Source organism: Lutra lutra, chromosome 1 (assembly GCF_902655055.1).
Source record: "Lutra lutra chromosome 1, mLutLut1.2, whole genome shotgun sequence".
Taxonomy (NCBI): Eukaryota; Metazoa; Chordata; class Mammalia; order Carnivora; family Mustelidae; genus Lutra; species Lutra lutra.
Window position 1 is genome coordinate 82,062,239 of NC_062278.1, and position 24,093 is coordinate 82,086,331.

Consider the following 24,093-nt stretch of genomic DNA (forward strand, 5'->3'; position numbering starts at 1 on the left):
GCCATAAATGACCTAGACAGGGAGATAGCAGCACTCTTTCTGCAAGAAAACCAAGGCAAACGGATGGTACCGACTCCCCTGGTAACAATTTTCAATATGTCACAGTGCAAGTCCTATCACAACAGTCTAAACTCCTAACCTAACCTACTTCATGAATCGAGTCCTTTGTCACTTTCTGGATGAGACAGAGAGGGGTCATCCTCCACAAGTTCAACCATGGGTCTTCCACATCTCCTTTCGCAGGCCCTCTTCCCCAAGTCTCAAGGGACTCTGCTTCTTTAGCCTTTCTCCTCGTCATGTTTTCCCCAACAACAACCCTGCTTAAGTAATTTTGTTTCTGCCTGATAGCCATCCTAGGTAGATGGGACAAAGCCACAGGGAGGACAACAACGTAAACTCCTAAGAATAGTAATAGTGAATGTCTTGTTTGCAGATGTCTTCCCAGGGCCTAGAAGGCACCAGGCCTGTAGTGAGCCCCAAGAAAGTCTGAGAGCAGGAAGACTCCCCCAAACACAGAAATTCAGCTTCCAGATAGTTCTCCAACGTCCAGCTGAAGACTCTGGGAATGAAGCAGGACCTCAGATACCAAAGGACGACAGTAGGACTCCCAAAGCTGGGAGCACGAAGAAAACCAGTTGCTGTGATTGGGATAGAGGGTTGAATGAGGGAGTGGTTAGAGGCAGCCTTTTCTCTATAAATCTGAGAGGAGATTAGGATGGAAACTGCTCATGGGTAGTTCCCTTGGGACAAAAATTATCAACTTACTGAGGTTTTCCAAATGGACTTCTAGTGAGCACTTTAGCCCAGCAATTTAGGAAAAAAAAGAGAAATAGCCTATGGTGCCAAAAGAAGGTAAAGTTCCTGAGGAGAAAAGGAGCAAGGACAATTCTAAATCCAAAATAATTAAACACAGTGCAGGGGGAGGAGGGGACACGGAATAGTTGAAAGCGACGAGACAGTCATGGAATATGGAATCGAAAAGACTGAAGATCAAATCTCTGCCCACCAAGTAGCTCAGCAACCTGAGCCAAATTATTTTAAATCCCTCTCAGCCTCGGTTTCCTTATGGACAACACTTCCTACAAAATCAGATTCAGGTATGCCACGCAGGATGGGCTACATAATCTCCGGGTCCCATGCAAAATGAAAATATGAGACTTTTTCCAAAAATAAAGAATTTCAAAGTGGCAACAGCAGAGCATTCAAGTAAGCATGGATCACACACACGTCAGGCCAGCCTCAGCTCTGGTCTTTATGATGTTACAACATTTTTTCCATGTTTGCTAGTTTCCTTTCCCCAGGTCTATTTCCCTGTAGAGATCAGATTTTTTTAAAAAAGTTCAAAACTAAAGGACATTTTAAAAAATTTAAAAGGCCTTATCAATTTTAAATTTACTTAAGTTGATACCTTTGTGCCATGATTATATAAGGTAATATCCCTATTCTCAGGGCATATACACTGAGGTATTTAGGAGCAGAGGACCATGAAGTATGTAATTTATTCTCAAATTATTCAGAAAAAATAATTTAGTGTGCATGTGTATGTGTAAGGAGTGAGTGTGCAAGTCTGTAATGAGAAAGCAAATGGTATAAAGTTAACAGTAAGTAAATCTGGACAGATGAAGTTTCTTTGTTGTATTCTTATTCTTATGACTTTTCTGTGAGGATAAAATTATTTCCAAAGAAAAAGCATCCATCACATAAAGGTCCCATGTGAGATTTGGGGGAGTAGAGAGGGAGGAGGAGAATAACAGCAAAAGAGAGGCAAGGCTGAAACTCTCTACAGACGGGGACCATTTCTACTTTGTTAACTGCCGAATCCCCAGCATAGAACCTAGGTCAACAAACATTTAAGGCAGGAAGCAGAAAAGGAAGCAGCACCCTGTGCTTAGACTAGCTTGGGAAATAAGGACCCCAGGCAGGAACAGATGGCTGATAGTTACACCAGCACTTGGGAACCAACACGCTGCCTCTATTCAGCATGAGACCAAGAAGTGTGTGAATGCAGGCATGCAGTGTGGCGTGGTGTATACCACACCCTGCACCAGAGACTCCGTTCTTGTCACCTGCTAACAGTTCAGGTAAACTCACCTCAGGCCCGCCATTTCACCTCCCACACCTCAGGAGCCTCCCTGACGGAATGTAGGAGGTCACTAATTTGTTCACTGACTGGACATCGCTCACGTGCCAAGCTCTAAAGTCATGTTCCCTGTTCTCTAGAGCTTTCATTCTAGAAGGCTCTCGCAAGCTGGCTGCATTAAATAATTTTCTTGAGCTCCTTGAGGTCTTTTCCAGCCCTGAAAATTCTACACAACAATTTCAGGGCTTTTAGTTCCAAAATAGCATGAATATTATTGCATACAACCACCCTCTAAAAGACTCATAGAAAATGCATATTCTCCTAAAGGTGAAAATATATTCAAAATGGCCTATGTTTAACTTTAAAAAAAGAAAAAAAAGTACACATGGGCAGTGAAATGCTTGGAAGCGTACACAAATAAGCCTTCTGCCAAGAATCAAGTTGATTTTTGGCAGCCAAAATTCTTGTTCCTTGACAAGGTATACAAATAGTAAGAATTTCAAAAATCTAGTAAAGCTCTGTAGAAAAAAAAAAAATTATAAAATCATAGAAATGCTTTTTAAAGCCATAAATTTATCAATGAGAAAATAACTATGAAGTGTAGATTAATGATTAGTATTAAAATTAAAACATCAAAAGTATTTTAATTTTCTGTTTCATTAGTTCTTCTCATTCACAGTCAACTAGCACAATAATGGTTACAAAGGCTAATTTTGTTAAAGACCTTAGAGAAAAGAGGAAGAATTGCTTCTTCATGAATACTAAGGATGATAAAATAAGAAACCAATAACACTTTATCTCTTTATATAAATTAATCTAATTTAGAAATAAATTAGTACTATACTATATGCAGAACTTGTTACGTATCCAAGAAAAAAATGTTACATGACTAGCATCATGGTACCTATAGTTGCCAGATATTAAACCTCTGCACTGATTTATATCATTTAGGACAAATGGTAAGGGATAGGGGATCAAAAATATAATTAAAGATTCAGAATAAGAGGCTTATGAGAATATTATTTCCCAGATGGTTTCTCAGGAGCTAAAATAGGAACATCCATCTATGAAAGCTGGCATCAAACACAGGCCGCAAATTGAGATACTAAGTATTTGCCCCTCAAAAAACATCCTCCTGACCCGGACATAATTCACGAAGATCTGGGTACCGCATTATTTTCTGGTAGATGCAGAGAGGGCCCACCTCAGCAAGGTAACTTCCACAAGTAAAGGCCATTCATCCGTGGTTTTACAGAACAGCAGCTTTAAAAGCTTTATCCTTAAAAATGAAAAAGTTCTAAATGTCCTTTGGATTCATGGAGTCAACGCTTTATCAGACAGTAAATTACCAGATAGTGAAATCATTACCTGATCTAAATGCTACATGGATTATATTACTCTGTTTGTAAAGTTCAGCACCTGGCTCCCCACAGAGAGTTCATAATCACTTTTTAGCTAGGAAGACACACACGAAAGTCAGTTAGAGGCCACCAGGTAGAGAGAGCCCTCTGTCAGAGAACCCTGTTGCCCTCAGTGATGCGCCAAACGAGGCCAATGCCCAGAACATTCTGCCCTGTAGCAGTTCTGCAGTGAGTATCTTCGTACTCACCTGGCCAATACACAGAGGCTTTGAAACGGTTCCAAGTAAAACTCCTTTTATGTCACAATATTCCAATGCTATTAAGATCGAACCAGTTCCAATAATCAGAAAAAGCAGAGACTTACAAGATTTATCCCACAGAAAATCCACTTAGCATTTCATAATGCTTAGCTCAGATCATGAAGGCTGGTTGAGGCAGAATGGCAAAAGGCTGGCATTTAGAATTAACTCCCAATAGCCAATTGGTATGAATAGGCACCAGTCACCTTCTTTTCTATAAAAGGGGACCGGTTTAGTCAGAGGTTCACATCAGATTACTTTGAAATGTGATAAAAACTAAAGTCTGTGTTCATAGAAGGATGCACAAAGGTATACGTATATACCTAAGAGTGTTTTGAATAATGTTCAGTGATTTCACTAAAGTCCTAAAGTCCAGTTGCGGGTTCGGTTTAAAATCCTTCAGTCAGGAGCGCCTGGGTGGCTCAGTGGGTTAAGCTTCTGCCTTCGGCTCAGGTCATGATCTCAGGGTCCTGGGATCGAGCCCCGCACTGGGCTCTCTGCTCAGTGGGGAGCCTGCTTCCCCCTCTCTCTGCCTGCCTCTCTGCCTACTTGTGATCTCTCTCTCTGCCAAATAAATAAATAAAATCTTTAAAAAAAAAAAAAAAAGAATCCCTCAGTCAGATGGCTTCCCCAGTCCTTCCTGGTTCTGATGCATCAGGTGTCAATGCAGACCAGGGTACTGCTTATGTCCTTAGCTGTACCTTCCTAGGTTTTAGACATTGGAAGTTCACATTTTTAAGTCCATTCTACAAAGAAAATTACAGCCCTCATGTCTCCCACTTGGAAATCTGAGCGTTGGGATAGCCTTTGGGGTCTCTGGCTTTAGCTGTCCCCCTCACACAGTTTCCACTGTCTAAATGTGTTGTTTGGTGGGCAACAGTTCTTCCTTTCCCCCTAACTCCCTCCTCTCCAACCTGTTCCTTGGAGGTAGGAACTAACCCCTCGTGCCCAAGGGCTAACACAAGCCCAGTGGATCTCTCTGAGAAGCACTGCTTACATTTCAGAGTGTAGACAAATCACCTGGGAATCTTGTTAAAATGCAGAGTTCAATGCAGGATTTCCAACACACTCCCAAGGATGGCTCCATTTCCAACCAGTTCCCAGCCCCCCACCTACCTAGTTCTCTAAGTGCCCTTCTCAGCCTAAAGGTAACTCACATTGGTGCCTCTGTGGAGTCCTTTAGTGGCCTCTAGAGGGTCTTGAAGCTCTTCTAAAACACTCAAACCCACATCTGAGTTGCTTTAAAAGAAACAAGTTTGTATAACACATCATTGTACCACAATGGAAGAAGCAGCAGCTGACAAACCTGGGTTTGAACACCATCATCTAACAATGTGTTTTGTGGCTAATTGTTTACCTCTCTGAGTTTTATCTGTAAAACTGTCTTGTTGAAAGGCTCATGAGAGATTAGCTGGAAAAACAACAACCATTGCGAATTCTAGAGGCAACTTTGATTCAGGATCAACCCTAAAATTTCCTGATGGTGCCCCAAGAATATGCCAGTGTAGAATCCACTGATTCCTTCTGATAGGTCTAAACTTGGTTATCTTAGCATCAACCCCAAATTCCTCTCTCTCCGTGGCCCCCATACAACCCCACGTACAAAGAAGGAGGTATCATGCAACATAAGAGTAATCTAAGACAAGATTTCTCCTTTCTAATTCTGAAACTTCTAGGAATAACAAAAAGGTCCCCAGCATTGGTTTTATCTCACACAAAGGAGAATAGATGTCTGACACAGTTTGCCTTCTACAAGAAAATGTGTGCGCTTCTCCAAGTCTCTAGGTACCCCTTTCACCAAGGCATTACATCTCAGGGTTACATCTGAGCTACTCCAAATGAAGGCACTGTTCCTGCAATTCCTGTGTTTCATATTTATTTCTGTATCAACTCTTTAATTATCCTGCTGTGAACTGTGTAGTCCTCATCATGGATTAATCAAAACAAAATGCTATTTTTATATTCTTTGTTGCCTGTTCTTAAGAACCTTCCCAAAGTATTTCTGTTCACCACCAGGAGGCCGTGAATAACATTGTGAGATCAGTTAATGCTCAAAGGTTTATTTCTGTATCATGTAACAAACAGATCTATTGGCTATGAGACAAACCACGTTTTAAGGACACTAAGAAAACATAATATTAAAAAGAATATGAGGGGCACCTGGGTGGCCAGATGGTTAAGCATCTGCCTTTGCCTCAGGTCATGATCTCCAGGTCCTGGGATTGAGCCCCATGTCGTTGGGCTCCCAGCTCAGTAGGGATTCAGTTTCTCCCTCTGCCTCTCCCCCTGTTTGTGTCCTCTCTCTCTCTCTCCCCCTCTGAGATGAATAAAAACTTTAAAAATAAATTAACAAATAAAATATGAAATAAATCTGTTAGGAAAGAAAATACTGATATGAAGGTGAGCATATCACTTGCCCCCATCTGCATAAAAATCAAGATTTTCATGTAAACTAATACCTCATATCATGGACCCATCGATGTTTCAGTCAATCAGCAACACTGGCCCATTGATTCTCACCCCTCCCAGTGCATCAAAATCACTTAAAGATAAACAGATTAGAGATATAGAGGTATAGCTATATATACACAGATAAAAATGTGGATATAAGGAATGAATGAATGGAGAAGACATCTTGGTCCCACACCCAAGAGATTATTTTACAAGACTGTAGTAGAACCCAACCATCACTATTTTTTAAGCACTCCAGAAGATGCTAATGTATAACCAGAGTTGAGAATCGCTACTTAATGTTTGGTTGTTAAATCATTTTAAGAAAGTGCAGGCATAAAACACACACCGAGGGGCCCCTGGCTGGCTCAGCAGGTAGAGCATGCATGCGGCTCTTGATCTCAGGGTTGTGAGTTCAAGCCCCGCGTTGGGCATAGAGCCTGCTTAAAATAAATAAAATAAAATAAAACAAAACACATACTGAGATTATCGATTGTTTTTCCTGTTTCTTTGGTCTTTTCTGTACTCTCCAGCTCTCTTACAGAGAGCCTATATTGCTAACATCATAAAAATAAAGTGAAAAAAAATTTTTTAAGAAAACCAGCATCCACAAAATCCCAAGCATAAATGACCATTCTCCATTTTCCTGCTTCCTCTATACTCACACTATTTGTATCCAGAGCCTTCTTATTAAATGTCCCTCTTCCCATACTTTTAAGATTTAGTACAATATAGGCTATCACAGAAAATAACCCTTAGCAAACTCATGAATACTGTGGCTCTGTTGAGACTATGTATTTGTCACCTTAAGCCTGGGGTTTTCAACCCACCAGAATCTAATTGGCTGCCCAATGGCCTCTCCTGGGGAGTTCTAAAACTTCTCCGACACCCTGGCCACACCCCAGACCAATTAGATCAGAATCTCCGAGGGGGTCACACACAACAGTTTTATATCCCCAGGTAATTCCAATGTGCAGACAAGGCTGGGAACCACTGGCTCTAAGAGTTAATTAATACAAATCTCCACATCCAGAGATAAACTCCTGCGAGATTAAAAGCACAATACCTTGAAATTCTGACACCCGTGTAATATCAAAGAATGGTTATTTGTAAATGTACATCGGTGTTCGATTTCAAGTTAGCAAGGAATAAAAATAGGAACTAAATAATAAATGTGTTCACCGTTCTCCCTTCTAATTGAGCATAAGTCACCATCTTTTATATTTAAATACGAAAAATTCAAAGAACTCTGTGATATGGCATATATTCTGACCAAGATCAGAAATAGGCAGAACAAAATTGGACCAAAAAAATGTTTTCACAAATTCTACATTTATCTTACCCACGTAGGTGTTATTTCTGAGTAACTTTGCATCCTGGAAGTCAGGAGCATACTCTTATATTGCTTGGGGACTCTTAGATGAAAGGCCTAGATGAGAACCACTTTTCTTGTTTGTAAATCTGAAATAAAGGTGCATTTCCTTAAGTTTTAAAGAAACCCTATGCTGTTTGATTATTCTTCTCAGGTACCCCCAGGCCTCCTATCCTCCTCTTTTACCGAGGAAACTGGTGCTTTTGTTTTGGAGCAGGTCTATGCGATCCCCTCGCTGGGGTTAAGAATTAGCCCACAGACAACCCTCAGTTCTGTGGACTGAAGATTTTTTAGACACAGGCAGCAGAGAATTTTAATAGTATGCAAAACACTGCTATTAGGCAGGTTTTACTGATAGTGTTATTTTAATGAGTGAAACCTCCATATTCAGAGTTGAATAAACTCCACACAAATATAGCCAACACAGAAATTCCGGAAAGCAGTATTAAATGAATGCAAAAGGTCCAAAATTCTTTTAAAGAAATGAGTTTGTCCTTTTCCATTTCAAGACATGATACGTTTGTAATCATTTTTTCTAAAGCATACTAGGATTCTCAGCAGAAGTAACCTTTTCCCTCTCAATCTCAGGAAGAGATGGTTTATGGGTATTCTTTTGTTCTCCACAGCAAAAGCATGAGCAAAGGAGAGAAGAGGGATAGCCAGAGAATGGATACATTCCACAGCACAAAGATTAGGAGCCCAATTTAGAGTGCAAAACTAATGAAAAAGTAGATGGTTCTTATCTCCCTTCTTAAAGGAATAAACTCATTCAGCAGTATTTTACTAAGCATCTACTATAATGCATGCAGTGCACGCTACTATGTACTGGAAATAGACGTCTCCCTTCTTAAAGGAATAAACTCATTCAGCAGTATTTTACTAAACATCTACTATAATGCATGCAGTGCACGCTGCTATGTACTGGAGATAGACGTCAAAAAAGTCTCCATTCTCCTGGACCTTAGAAGGAATGGCAGTGAGGCCACAGCGTATGGTAACAGGAGAGCCTAAAACGGGGCCTGGCCTAGGCTGGGAGGTCAGAAAGGCTTCCCTGCAGAAAGGACCTTCACTCCGGGGTCTGAAGGAGGAGTTTAAAGCTAGACAAGTGAAGAAGAAGTAAGTTTTGTGAGCAAAGAACACAAAGGTCAGCAGAGCAGCAGCATAATGAGGGAGGGGAAGAGTAGATTGAGGCTGGCAAGGCTGACGGGCACCAAAGAGGGAGTTCTGGGTCTGGGGAGTGGGGTCTCAGGACCTGGACAGCATCAGTGGTGTCAGGTGAGAGGGTAGACATCAGGGTAAGGAGCATCAAGGGGCTGTCTAAGCCACGGTGCACTCTTGGGAGCTACCAGCGTGTGGACAGGAGTGGAAGCTGTTGGAAGGTGAAACCACTTCACATTAGGCCAACAAGCCTTAAATGTGAAATTTGAATACCCCTTTGACACCAAGAGTTGGAACTTATAATAACCTCAGACACACTTGCTGAGAGAAATGAGTCCTAAGAAAATACAAAGTATCACAGGGCCTCTGGGATGACTTTTCATTTACACAGTACAAAAAGACAAACTTGCATTTTTTTTAACCTCTGTTTTGATAGACATGAAAAAGGAAGGTTTTGTGACTACAAATGCAATCGCTAATAATGATTACTATGGTCCAAGAAAAAAAAACCTGGATCTTTTGTGCAACTAAATGAAATAATTATGTTGCCCTAAAAGAACCCTGAATTTACTCATGGAAAGACATTTCATCCTCCCATCAATCTCTGTGCATATATTAGGCACAGAGTAGGAAAAGACAATTGGGAAAATGAGAGAGCAGGGGAAAATTAATTATAATTATGGAAATGCAGCTTAAAGAACAAAGGCTTAAATTTGTAACACCGGTCTAAGGGGAAATAATTCTCATAAGCAACCATTTAAAACGTGAGAAGTCTGCAAATCTGAAGGAAACGTTGACTGTTTATTAGTCATGTTATTTCTTCTTTCTAATTTAGTAATCAGAAAATTGGTATTCCCAAGCATAAAGGAATAAAACAATCAAGGGCCTTCTGCTTGATTGGACTCCCAACGGACACAGTTTAAGAGAAAGAACTTGAGTCCAACAGGAAGGGCCTGCCATGGTTCTCACTTAAAGGCAACAGGCTCATTACTTCTTTGTTTTTTGCTTTTCATAATTTAACTTTTATTGAAACATAAGTAGTAATTGCAGTTGATGATTATGTTTATCTATTTAATAAAAGTATATTAAAAATTATAATTAAAAAAGCTTGGTTCTAAATTAATTATACCTATGACCATAATCAACTTTTTTAAAGATTATTTATTAGTTTATTTATTTATTTAACAGAGAGCGAGAGATCACAAGTAGGCAAAGAGGCAGGCAGAGAGAGAGGAGGAAGCAGGCTCCCTGCTGAGCAGAGAGCCCGATGTGGGGCTCGATCCCAGGACCCTGAGATCATGACCTGAGCCGAAGGCAGAGGCTTAACCCACTGAGCCACCCAGGTGCCCCTAATCAACTTTTTTTCTTTTTTTTTTTTTTTTAGTTTTATTTTTTCAGCGTTCCAAGATTGTGTATACACCATACCCAGTGCTCCATGCAATATGTGCCCTCCATAATCCCACCACCAGGCTCACCCATTCCCCAAAGCCCGTCCCTTCTAAAACCCTCAGTTTGTTTCTCAGAGTCAACAGTCTCTCATGCTTCATCTCCCCCTCCAATTTCCCCCAATTCACTTCTCCTTTCCTTCTCCTAATGTCCTCCATGTTATTCCTTATGCTCCACGAGGAAGTGAAACCATATGATAATTGACTCTCTCTGTTTGACTTATTTCACTCAGGGTAATCTCCTCCGCCTCATCCATGTTGATAGAAAAGTTGGGTATTCATCCTTCCTGATGGAGGCATAATAATCCATTGTATACATGGACCATATCTTCTTTATCCATTCATCTATGAAGGGCATCTCAGATCTTTCCCACAGTTTCACGACTGTGGCCATTGCTGCTATGAACATTGGGGTACAGAAGGCCCTTCTTTCCACTACATCTGTATCTTTGGGATAAATTCCCAGTAATGCAATTGCAAGGTCATAAGGTAGCTCTATTTTTAATTTCTTAAGGAATCTCCACACTGTTTTCCAAAGTGGCTGCACCAACTTGCTTTCCTAACAACAGTGTAAGAGTGTTCCCCTTTCTCCACATCCTCTCCAACACTTGTTGTTTCTTGTCTTGTTAATTTTGGCCATTCTAAATGATGTAAGGTGGTATCTCAATGTGGTTTTGATCTGAATTTTCCTGATGGCTAACGATGATGAACATTTTTTCATGTGTCTGTTAGTCATTTGTAGGTCTTCTTTGGAGAAGTGTCTGTTCATGTCTTCTGCCCCTTTTTTGATGTGATTATCTGTTTTTTGGGTGTTGAGTTTGAGGAGTTTTTTTATAGATCCTGGATATCAGCCCTTTGTCTGTACTGTTATTTGTGAATATCTTCTCCCATTCCGTGGGTTGCCTCTCTGTTTTGTTGACTGTTTCCTTTGCTGTGCAGAAGCTTTTGATCTTGATGAAGTCCCAAAAGTTCATTTTTGCTTTTGTTTCCTTTGCCTCTGAAGACATGTCTTGAAAGAAGATCCTGTGGCCGATGTCGAAGAGGTTACTGACAGGCTCATTACTTCTAACTACTAAAGCTAAATAAAGCTTCAAAGACTGAACGCTGTTACTTCTTGTCCATCTGGGCTTCCCAAATATCCGGACCTTCTGTTTGCCATTTTGCACTCTACCCAGATCTTTTCGTCCCCTTGTCAGACGAGCATGTGAGTAGCCCCGACATAGAAAGCATAACAAGAAAGATCACAGTGGATTCAGTTACTCAGCAAAATCTCCCCCTCATTTGATTCCTGAATGGGGAAAAGAGGCTAAGACAACTCAGCACGGACTTATACGAGTCTAGATCATTGCTTGGTTCCAATCAACCCAGCTACATAAACTTGCACAAAGCAAGTACAATGAAGAACACCAGAACCTCTGGGGAAATTAAGTCATTCAAATTCAAAATCTTAGTGGGCAAAATCCAGAGTGGAGTGGCTGTGGAGGGGTCCAAGGGGTTAAGGGGATAGCATTCCATCCATTCAAAGTCACATTCCCTGATCCCCTATTGTGTGTACAACCTCAAGCCTGGAGTGCCAGGATGGCAGTCTTGAGGAATGGAATCAGAGGAAGTACCCCTCCCCCCCAGAGACAAGCAGGGGAAGAGCTACCAAAGAATGATTCAGATTTCTATAGGCATGTGGGAGTCACCCATGTAACAGTGTGAGAAGAGACAAAAGAGACTGTAGTCAGTAGGCCTGGGAAGAGCAGGCAGCATGATACCTTGTGAACAAACACAGAGATAAGAAAAGGGCCAGGACCATACAGTTGTCCCAGTGTCCTGGGGAAAGGGAAGCCACGCCTCAGCCAAAGGGAATTCGGAAGGGACAATGGGTGGGGCTGGAGGGAGCCAGCAGGTCCTCTCTGAAAGAGTCCCTGGTGAGGGGCCAAGTGAAATTAACATTCACAGAGGATGGACCCAGAGGGAGTCTGGACAGACAAATCAGGTGCCCAGCTGTGGCTTCTAGAACTTTGCTTTCCATCTCTCTTCCTTCTACCAAAACCTGAAGAGCCAGGCCTGAATTCCTCCTCAAGGGGAAGACGTATATCAGAGTTCCCTGAGCCTCCACCCTCAAACCCCAACAGGCAGCTCAGGCCTGTGCCGGGGGTCAGGAAGGAGACAGAACATGAAGGAGTTTGAGATGAATGTTGTAAATTAGATTAGACCCTCAACAACCAAAAAGTAGTCAGAAAGTAATAGAATCCGCCCAAGATGTTGCGAAGAGTGCTTTTTTAAAAGCATTTGCTGGAGGGCACCTGGGTGGCTCAGTGGGTTAAAGCCTCTGCCTTCGGCTCAGGTCATGATCCCAGGGTCCTGGGATAGAGCCCCGAATCAGGCTCTCTGCTCAGCAGGGAGCCTGCTTTCTCCTCTCTCTCTGCCTGCCTCTTAGCCTACTTGTGATCTCTGTCTGTCAAATAAATAAATAAAATTTTTAAAAAATAAAATAAAATAAAAGCATTTGCTGGAGATGGCACCCGGGTGGCTCAGCTATTGAGAGCATCTGCCTCAAGTCCTGGGATCGAGCCCCACACCAGGCTTCCCGCTTGGTGGGGAAGCCTGCTTCTCCTTCTTGCACTCCCTCTGCTTGTGTCCACCACCCCCCCACCTTGCTGTCTCTCTCTCTCTCTCTCTCTCTGTCAAACAAATAAATAAAATCTTATTTTAAAAAAAAAAAAAGCGCAATCATTGGAGAAAAATGAAACAATTTCTTATATATGCTACACTCAATTGAGAATATGCCATAAACCAGCCACAGATGGAATGTCCATCATAGAGAAATACAAAAAAGAAATGAACCTCAAATTTTAAAATGTAAAGTAAGTAGCATTTCATTGAGAGTTTCCTTGAGAATTTTTCTCTAAGTCCAGGAAATGAAGGAATAGCACATGTTCCCAAAAAGCTAAAAAACCATTTTGTTTCATACCGGCTCATATTAAAAGGTTATTTCTGTTGTGTTATAACGAGTACATAAGTATCCACTTTTGTAAGGTTGGCTGTAATTTATCCCGACAATGGAAAGAGGAAAGTGCGTAAATCAATTTGGTGAGTTAATTCACAGCAAATTCTCCAATTATCTTCCACTTAAAGTGGGATGAGGAGAGAAGGTTAAAAATCAAATAAAAAATTTTTAAACACAGCACTTAGAAAGAAGTGTTTAAGTCGTTTGTCCTAAATCACGGCATTTTGCTGACATGGCAACTTGATCCCAGAGGGAGAAACTCACCCAAAGCAACCCAGCTGGAGGGCAGCCCCCACAACATGCCACACCTAGGTCAGGCTCGTTCTGCTTCTGCCCAGGCCTTTAGTAACACTGGCATATTTGCGAGGGGCACCAGAACATCACAGACCTGAAGGAATACCTCACTAGATGCCTTCTGCCTTGGTGGCCATCCTTTGGGGATGAGGGATGGGGGAGGGGAAACTTGACAAGTGGGCTAAAGAGGAATTTACTGGGGGAGACTGTTCCAGAATTGCTTCTATTATAAAAATGACTTGGGGCGCCTGAGTGGCTCAGTGGGTTAAAGCCTCTGCCTTCAGCTCAGGTCGTGATCTCGGGGTCCTGGGATCAGGCCCTGCATCAGGCTCTCTACTCGGCGGGGAACCTGTTTCCCCCTCTCTCTCTCTGCCTGCCTCTCTGCCTACTTGTGATTTCTGTCTGTCAAATAAATAAATATATAGTCTTTTAAAAATAAATAAATAAATAATAAAATAAAATAAAAACGACTCAATACATTTTCTCCCTTATGACCTATCTTTTTTTCCCCACCCTCTCTCTCAACTCATGCTTGAAATTTTTTGCATGCAGTGTTACTCTCCCAAGAGACAATACTTTTTTTTTTTTTTTTAAGTAATCTCTATGCCCAGTGTGGGGCTTGGACTCATGACCTCAAGATCAAGAGTTACACACTCTACCAACTAAGCCAACCACACGCTCTCAAGAGGTAATACTTTTCATCTTAATGATGCTTGCAAAATTTTGACTGTCATTGCATTAATAGTAATTCTATGTGTACTCACATTTTCTGGACCTAGAAGATGTTTATACAATCATTGGATGGAAAAGCTAAGCTTAGTAATGACACTAATATAAAATCTAGTAATGCCCCAAGCCCCAAAAGCTGCTGTTGAATTCATAATGCATTAATAAAACAGCCTCATTAATGAGAACCATAATTCCCTTCTGCGTAATTTCATTGTCCTTTCATATACACCAGGCAGGACCTGGCATTCTTCCTTCTTTTTCCAGTATAGATGGAATTTCAGTGTAGAGGGAGTAAACGTCTCCATTCTTCTTTTTTGAATATAAAGACATTTGTCCTGAAAGCTTATTTATCAGTCCTAACTACTAGTCTCTCCATGGTCAAAACTCACGGGTGCTTATGGGCGCATGCCTGCTTGGATGTGCACGTGCGCACGCGCACACATGCACACACACATCTTCTCCCTAAAGAGAAATGTAATGTTCTGCCAGTGCAAAACTAACTACAAAGTTTACAGTCAAATGAGAATCTTACCTCCTTCTGATGACCATCGTTCCAGCCTTTCCTTCCTGCATCCTGGCCTGAAGGACACTCTCATTCACTACATACCCATCCTGATGTGTGACTACACAGGGACCTCAAGCGCTGTTGCTAGTGGGAACTTTGGAAGCTGGCAAAACGCTCACTTTAGAGAGAGGGAAACTGAGGACCCCCCCCCAAGGGGACAAAGGCAACACAAGTTAGTAGTGAAACTTGAAACAGAACTAATCTTCAGGATCCCACTCAAAGCCTACTTTCTTTTACAAACTGGTAGTCAAGTTTCTAAACTCCCATCACCAAGTAGGCCTCTAGCCAAGAAAGGGAGGTCAGACGAAAAGCAATTCATTACATTAATTAACTAAGTTAATTAGTTGCATTAGAGGGTTGCTTGAGGCAAAGTAAGAGTACATATAAAGCACTTTTTGAAAAGACATATTACACACTTAATAAGAGAACTATCCTTCACTCTATCCCTGGGTAGTAAGAGAGACTCATAATTCAGTTCAAAAGCTTTCTACTCTAGATTTGTGATGTTCATTCAGAAACATTCACTATAACATGATAACAACAGAAATAAATAACAGTGTAAGTTGGAATGATACCATAATAATTTATTGGAAAGCAATTAATAATTCTTTCCAACATCACAATTATGACTAGCAGTGCATAAAAACAAAAATTAAGTCACCTCTAAATTTACTCTATTAAGGAACTCAAATGTGTGGAAAAATGTATGTGCATAAAAAATTATATATATTAACTGCAAACACATTGATTACTGGTTTTAAGAATCTGTCCCAGGTCAGAAAAATATGCCACAATTCACTACAACCAAGAGAAACAGGAGACAGTATAGGTAATTTTCAAGTAAGAATAATTCATGGAAGTATAATCTGTTAAAACAAGATTCCAAGGCACATGCCTGGCTCAGTAGAGCATGTGATTCTCGATCTCGGGGTTATGAGTTCGAGCTCCAAATTGGGTATAGAAATTGCTTAAAAATAAAATCTTAAAAAAAAAACACCCAAGATTCATATAACACAAATCATTCTTTGCCCTAGTTTTTTCCCCCCTATTTCAAACATAGCAGGTGAATAAAAGCCAAGTACAGACAAACCTCAGCAATTAACTTCTTCAGTAGGTACACAGTCCCTTCGGATCATTAGATTCCCTAAAAATCTGCGCAAAGGACAGATGAGTGGGAAATAAAAAAGAGTTTTTCATAATTCCTATCAGGGCTGCTCTCATCTCTGAACACAGAACCATGTCAATTCAACCAGGTCATTTTTGTCAGCCATTTTAGCTTTTCCAGCCATTCCATTCCAACCGTTAGCATTGTTGCAAAGAGGAAAGAGAAGATAAAACACTGGACAGAAACAGATTATTAACAGTGTTTCTCTTTGGGTTGTGGGATTTTGGGTAATGAAAACATACCACCACCTCCATACTCAGAAAATGAGGCTATGAATATGCTTTTTGAACTGTGAAATAGTATACAAATGTTACTTTTTGCTTTTTTTTGTTACTTTTGTTACTTTTTGGTATAAATGTTACTGTTTTACTTTTTTTTTTTTTTTTTTTTTTTTTTTAACTTTTAGGGCACCTGCGTGGCTCAGTGGGTTAAGCCACTGCCTTAGGCCCAGGTCATGATCCCAGGGTCCTAGAATCGAGTCCCGGATCAGGCTCTCTGCTGGACGGGGAGCCTGCTTCTCCCCTCCACTCTCTCTCTGCCTGCCTTTCTGCCTATTTGTGATCTCTGTCAAATGGGTAAATAAAATCTTAAAAAAATAAAAATAAAAATAAAAATTTTTTAAAGATTTTATTTATTTGTCAGAGAGAGAGGACAAGCAGGCAGAGTGGCAGGCAGAGGCAGAGAGAAGCAGACTCCCCACTGAGCAAGGAGCCCAATGCGGGACTCAATCCCAGGACTATGGGATCATGACCTGAGCCGAAGGCAGTGGCTTAACCGACTGAACCACCCAGGCGTCCCTGTTTTACTTTTTTTTAAAAGTGATTTTTTACTTTTATTGATCACTGTAGCCCATATAGTCCATTTTCATGTAGCTCTTTCCTCCTCTATTGCTTAAACCTGTATGTAAGGAGTCCAACCAGCACAATTTGCACAACGAAGTCTGCATAGTCTAAAAGTCTATTATCTTGCAGCAGAAGTGTTTTTTTCTGTTTATATTGGGAACAGACTTTCTTTCTTTTTGTTTGGATTGATTTGGTTAAATGAGAAGAGTTCTTAGCGTAAACCAGGAGAAACCAAGGTATTAGGCAAAAAGCATCCAAACTCACATCCCATATTCCAGAATCCCCTTCCAAAGGTATCAGACATTTCTGACCCAACAGTTCCTGCCTTCTCTCTTCTCTCAGGCAGCTCTGAAATCCTCTACACAGATATTATCTCTAGAGCTCCCCTGGCTTAAAATGTACAAGACTCCTCACTACTCTCCATTAAGTTAAATAAGTTCCTATCTTAACAGACAGACGTTCATTTTTGCAGAGGTAAACAAAGAGGAGGAGTAGAGACATCACTGTTTCCCGAATTACATATCCTTAGGCACAGAAATCCAAAATGGTGGGCACCTGGGTGGCTCAGTGGGTTAAAGCCTCTGCCTTCGGCTCAGGTCACGATCCCAGGGTCCTGTGATCGAGTTCCGCCCAGGGCTCTCTGCTCTGCAGGGAGCCTGCTTCCTCCTCTCTCTGCCTGCCTCTCTGCCTACCTGTGATCGCTATCTGTCAAATAAATAAAATCTTAAAAAAAAAAAAAGAAAGAAATCCAAAATGGTATTTTACACTATCAGAAATACTTATAGCTACTGCTTTATTATAAATGAATACAATCATAATTCTAATTGGCTTTCATCCTTTCAATCTTGGGAAAATCTGGTATCTCTAATTCCTTTGAAAACCGTAGCTCTAACATGTAAGCAACTAATTCATATTTTAAGTATTCTACTGCCCCCTTGTGTATCTCATGTTCAGTGAAAAGGTACTTCACAAAAATTACTGTTGTAATTCTCAGAAGTACTTCAATAGAATCTCAGGTATTAGAACTAAAGGTACTTCACAAAAATTACTGTTGTAATTCTCAGAAGTACTTCAATAGAATCTCAGGTATTAGAACTACAGACAACCTCGAGATCATCAAGACCAGCAGGCTCATTTCACAGGGAGAGAACGAGGCTCTCAAAGGATTATACCATTTGCTCCACATCATAACACAGCTACTTAATAGCAGAGCAACTACTACTGGATCGAACTTAAGCTTCTGAGTGCTGATTTCTCTGCCAAAAGGGAGATAGCTGTCTGGAACAAAAGAAATGATGGCATTTTGGAGTTAGAAAGATCACATGAAAGGGGATGAACATTAACCAGTGCAAAGGTGTCGAACGAAGGTAATATGAGTGTTCATCAAGACTTCAGCATGATATAATAATATACTAAGCGGTAATCCAACTATAAAAATACACAGAAAATTGTTTTTAAGTCGTTAAGCCTTTGAGATCTCTGAACAAAGGCATTCTAAAATACTATATGAAAGCACTTAAATCTGGACTTTGTCTAATCAGACGCAAAATAAATCTTGAAAAAATAAAGGTACTTTTTCTAACTCTTGGGTTTCTTCACTTATCATATTTGTTCTTTTTTTATTTAGAAATAAAAACTTGTAACAGAAAATACCCCACAGCAAATGCCGTGTGTGTGTGTGTGTGTGTGTGTGTGTGTGTGTGAGAGAGAGAGAGACAGAGAGACAGAGATGAAGCAATGAACAGAAACTTTAGATGAGGTTCACAGAAAAACAGAGTAGAACTCAGGGTCACAGGGTAAGGTCACAACTCCCCTTTGCTAAGGAGTCATTCACCTGCAAGACACTGCAATGCCAGGAGAGCCAGTCTGGAAAGGCAGAGGCAGGATTTAGTTTTGACCTTGATAATAATTAACTAGATCAACTTGGGACAGTCATTTCATCTCTGCTTCCCTTTCTTGACCTGTGAGATAAAGTACTCCTTACCCTAGGAAAGTCCTATAGTGGGGTAGCATAATGAATGTGAAAAAAAAAAAAAAAATTGTAACCTCTTAAGTACTTTTTTTTTTTAAGACTTATTTATTTGACAGACACAGATCACAAGTAGACAGAAAGGCAGGCGGGGGGGGGGGGGGCGGGGGGGGGGGCGGGGGGGGAAGCAGGCTCCCTGCTGAGCAGAGAGCCCCATGTGGGGCTTGATCCCAGGACCCTGGGATCATGACCTGAGCTGCAGGCAGTGGCTTAACCCACTGAGCCACCCAGGCACCCAACTCTTGAGTACTTTAAAAAAGTAAGTAAGGCTGAGCTTCTCTTAAACTTAACTTAAAGCAATAATAAAGCATTAGTCTGTCACCAAATCAGGAAAGAAGAACTAAACTTGGAAAGTCGAAGGCAGCTGAGATTATAGGATTGTTAAATAGCACTCTGATCCCTGGGAAATTTCTCCCTCTACCCTCTACATCTCCCCCAGCTTTTGATGGAGACTGCTCCAAAAATACTGACCACAAGTAAATCTTTGACTCTTAAATAAATTTCACTCAAGGATATCCCAAGAGCAGGATTGACAGAGTTTATCCCTGACTGTGTATCACAAAACACACACGCCAGCAGGGGAAAAGCAATTCATCTTAGTTTGCGGGAAAGAATGACGAGTCTCAATTCCTCTCTGATTGGTGGCTGCAGTAAGGCTGCCTGAGAATGACAGGTAAGTGCTGTGAATGGCTCTGTGGCCTGACAGTAGACACACACCATGCTGGTAACAAGCAGACTGATGACTTGCATTTATTAACTGAACACTTACTATGGGTTGAACCTCCCAAAATTTCAGACATCAGAAAGGATAGGATTGGAGTTGACAGCATAAAGGAGGAAAGGCACTGATCTAAACTAATTTGTAAGGAAGAAAGTGGTAACCCCATTATGGTTATTGGGGCAGGCACATTGCTTATACCTGGAGGGGATGAGACCAGTTTGCTTCTCGGGCAAATTATCCATAAACGAGTTAACTTGAGCTCTTGGTTCAACCCAGCAAAGACACCATATTTGCATCCAGAGCGCTGGAATAAAAGTGCTGTCAGAAATAAACTAAAAGCTCCAACTTCACAAACACAAAAGGCTGCTCACCATGAAATACACTGTTGTCCACCAGAAAATGCCTGCGGTACTGCACACAGTTTCTTTTCTCCAAGTTCCAGTAGCTCATTGTCAGGAGATTGCTGGCACAGCATCAAAACCAAATTGCTCTGTCGAGGGAAACAGAGGGAGACAAACATGAGGAAAATGGCAGCCACACGCTCACCGTGGTAACATAATGCATCAGTTACCCGGCATGATGAGGCAACACAGGTCCCATACAACTTCTCCAAATGTGGAACTGGGATCCCCTAAATCCTAAGAAGTTTCCCACAAGTCTTCCCAGAGGGTAGGACGTCACTTAACACACCACAGACAGTAGCTTTTTCAAACAGCACCTTTCGGGACTCAGTCATTGCCATCTCAAGGGGGGAATAAATCTACAACCCGAGAATAAGTTTCAGGACAGGCTGATGTGCTCCAGGCCTTGCCCATGATTGGCCAGGACCAAAACCAGGCAAAGCCGATGACTTCTCAGGAAGTTTCATCTCTAGGAGGAGAGGTAACCATCATTCCCAGTTCCTGAATTTTGGCTTAGTACCCCTCTGGCAGACTGTGCAATCAATCCATAGGCATCTTAGAAATCATAACAATGTCTGTGTAGCCACGGATAAGCCAAACACGGTAAGAAAGCTTGCCTCCCTCTTTTGGTTTCACTGGTGGCCCATTCAGAACCATTAAGGCCTGGCTCAGGACACATTACACTCACTGGTGTAAGGAGAACTGGGCACAGGTCTCAAGCCGTGAGGACAAGAAGCGGTGCCTGCCCCTCCGTCAGGCTTGCCCCTGCACAGAGAGCACAATGCTAACTAGAGCAAGCGTTTGAAAAGCAGAGATCTGAGCTGATGAATTAAATTCCTCCAAAAGCTGATGTGCATAACCCTGAACAAGGCCTCCATTGTTCACAGGATTTGGCTAAAGCAACTTTTCAGAATTCCAGCTCCTTTCCTGGTCACAGAATAAAGACAAGCAACACCAAGCGGGGCTGGCATGAAGAAAAACCCACAGGTGGGAGACAATTTGTATCTGTCCTATTAGAACAATGTAGAGTTTTGTAAAGATTCTCCAGGATGAAGTCAGCCACTTGGTGAAAAAAATAAATTATCAGAGCTTTGTCTATTCATCAATGGAACAATTGGTGAAGGCTCCTAACGCTTTTGCCAGAGCTTCTCCTTGGCTCAAAGGGTCCTTCTTAACCCTCTCCAGCAGCAATCTCACCTGACTCCAACCTATCCATTTTTTTTCTGGCTTCATGCCTCATTCCCACCTGGCTAAGGCTGGCTGTCGCTCCTACTTCCTCAGGCTGAAGATGAGTCCTACCAGGGGTGCCTGGGTAGCATCTGCCTTTGGCTCAGGTCATGATTCCAGAGTCCTGGGATCGAGTCCCACATCGGGCTATCTGCTCAGCAAGGAGTCTGGTTCTGCTGCTCCCGCTGCTTGAGCTCACTCACTTGCTCTTTCTGTCAAATAAATAAACTCTCTAGGGACGCCTGGGTGGCTCAGTCAGTTAAGACACTGCCTTCAGTTCAGGTCATGATCCCAGGGTCCTGGGATAGAGTCCCCCATCGGGCTCCCTGCTCAGCGAGGAGCCTGCTTCTCTCTCAGCCTCTGCCTGCTTATGTGCTCACTCTCTCTCCCTCCCCACCCACAAATAAATAAATAAATCCTTAAATAAATAAATAAACTCTCTAAAAAGAAAATGAGCCCCACAAATCTAAGTTAAAACCACCTATGGATCCAACTATAAAAGATGACAGCTAACAGCTGATTACTGGAGATAACATCCCCTCCCACTTAATACTGAATACTATAAAGAGCTCTCCTTTAAAAACGTATCTTTAGTTATATAAATAATGTAGTTATATATGCTCATTAATTTTTTTAAAGTCAACACTGAAATCCATCAAAAATCCTTAAAAATTTAGGGGCGCCTGGGTGGCTCAGTGGTTAAGCGTCTGTCTTCAGCTCATGGCTCCCTGCTCAGCGGGAAGCCTGCTTTCCCTCTTAGTTCCCCTGCTTGTGTTCCCTCTCTCACTGTGTCTCTGTCAAATAAATCAATAAAATCTTTAAAAAAATAAATCCTTAAAAATTTAAAAACCCTTCCTCCTTCATTCCGTGTCTCTCTCTTAGAATGACCACTTTTGTTTGGTGTGTATCATTCCAGTTCATTTTCTATGCATTTACATATGTATGTATGTGTGTGCGTGTATACATGTGTGTATAAAATACATATACATACATGCAATTTTAAAGACATCTATATATTTTTTAAATATTTGAGAGAGTACGTGTGCACATAGTGGGGAGAAAGAGAGAATCCTCAAGCAGACTCCCCACTGAGCAAAGAGCGTGATGCAGGGACAAATCCTAGGACACTGGGATCACGACCTGAGCTGTAATCAAGAGTCAGACGTTCAACTGACTGAGCCACCTAGGGACCCCAAAGGCATCTATATATTTAATAATACCTTTTCGCAAGAACTGGAAATAATTTCAGTATTATCAATAGTACCTATTTTCTACAAAAGTATATTGACTATTCATATATATTTTTTTGGAGACTTTATTTATTTGAGGGAGGGAGAAAGAGTGAGCATGAGCTGAGGGGAGGGAAAGAGGCAGAGGGAGAAGCAGACTCCCCACTGAGCAGGGAGCCCCATGTGGGACTAGATCCCAGGACCTGGGGATCACGACCTGAACCACAGGCAGATATGCTCAACTGACTAAGCCACCCAGGTGCCCTGATTATTCATATTAGAAATATTTTGAGTTACATGGAATTAAAGAGAACCCTGTCTGTATTTACGCTCAATTTTCCTTACTCACTTGATCTTATGGTTTCCTGTGTCATTCTTTCCTTTGCATTCTGTTTATTCTCAATCCAGGGAAGGTTAGCAGAATTAGAAGATGAAAGAATAATGTGCTTTTGTAAATAACTAGCAAAACAGATGAACATACCTGACTCTTTCTTGGCTTCCTCTTAACCAGATGAAAGAAGGAAATAAGAGGATATTAACATCAGTGATTCATCCATGCTGCTAGGAAAGGGTAACAATGGGACTTGAAATCATATCTTCGGATTCCAAACCCGATTCTAGCCATCACAGGCTAGAAGGAACTAGACTGTTATACAATATGGTGGGATTTTTTTTTTTAAGATTTATTTACTTAAGAGAGAGAGATCAGAAAGAGTGCACACACAGGAGTGGGGGGAGGGGCGGAGGGAGAGTAAGAGAATCTCCAGCAGACTCCCCTCTGAGCACAGAGCTCCCCGTGGGGCTCAATCCCATGACCCTGAAATCATGATGTGAGCCAAAATCAGAGTGGGACTCTGAACCAACTAAGTCACCCACATGCCCCAATATGGTGATTTTTTTAATAGGTCTTATAAATTCTTGTACATTCCTCCCTCCCTTCGAATGATGGAATCTAATTCCCCTTCTTTTGAATACAGGCTGGCCTCAGTGACTCATTTCTAACAAAATCAGTTGTAATTAATGCTATGAGTCTTCCAAATCTAGATCATAAAAAGGATACACCTCCTGCCTGGCTCCCTATCTCTCTCAGGAGGCTCACCCCGAGAACCTAGCTACCATGATGTAAGGAAGCCCAGACATGAGTGTGCCAACTGATCACACCAGCTGGGCCCTCAGCCAACAGCCAACCTCAACCACAGACACATGTGAGTGAATGAATCTATAAACTATTCTAACTTGAGACTTTAAGTCTTCTAGATGAAGCTCCAAATACAGAGGGACAGAGACAAGCCATCCCCTCTGTACCCCATCTATATATGACACACAGAAATAATGAAAGATAATAATTTTTACTGCCTTACACACTAAGATTTGGGCTAATATGTTAGACAGCAATAGATAATGAATATAGGTAACATCCTTGGATACATTCAATGAGGACTAAGACCTTCAACTCTGTGGAGACAGAAATGTGAACTCATACAGATATATGTAATACTAAGATACTTGAGCACTGGTCTTCTATGGACCCACCTTTCCAACATCCAGTTCTTTTTCTCACACTGTCATAATTGCCCTTTTCTTTAAGGACTGGTTAAAATGCACTGCCTTCCTGGGGCGTCTTGTTAGTTCTGTTAGAAGAGCATGCAACTCCTGATCTCAGGGGCATGAATTCAAGCCCCACGTTGGATGTAGACTTTACTTAAAAAAATAAAATCTTAGGGGCA

General features: G+C 41.4%; 1 protein-coding gene across 2 annotated transcripts in view; it reads right to left on the reverse strand.

Moving 5' to 3' along the window:
• Window positions 1-24,093, reverse strand: part of PLCH1 (phospholipase C eta 1) — a 216,351-nt gene that overhangs the window by 162,198 nt on the left and 30,060 nt on the right. For both annotated transcript variants that reach the window (XM_047728543.1, XM_047728551.1), the window contains one exon: window positions 19,881-19,999. In XM_047728543.1, the coding sequence (XP_047584499.1) occupies window positions 19,881-19,959 (79 nt within the window). In that variant the 5' untranslated portion in view covers window positions 19,960-19,999. The remainder of the gene's footprint in view (window positions 1-19,880; window positions 20,000-24,093) is intronic.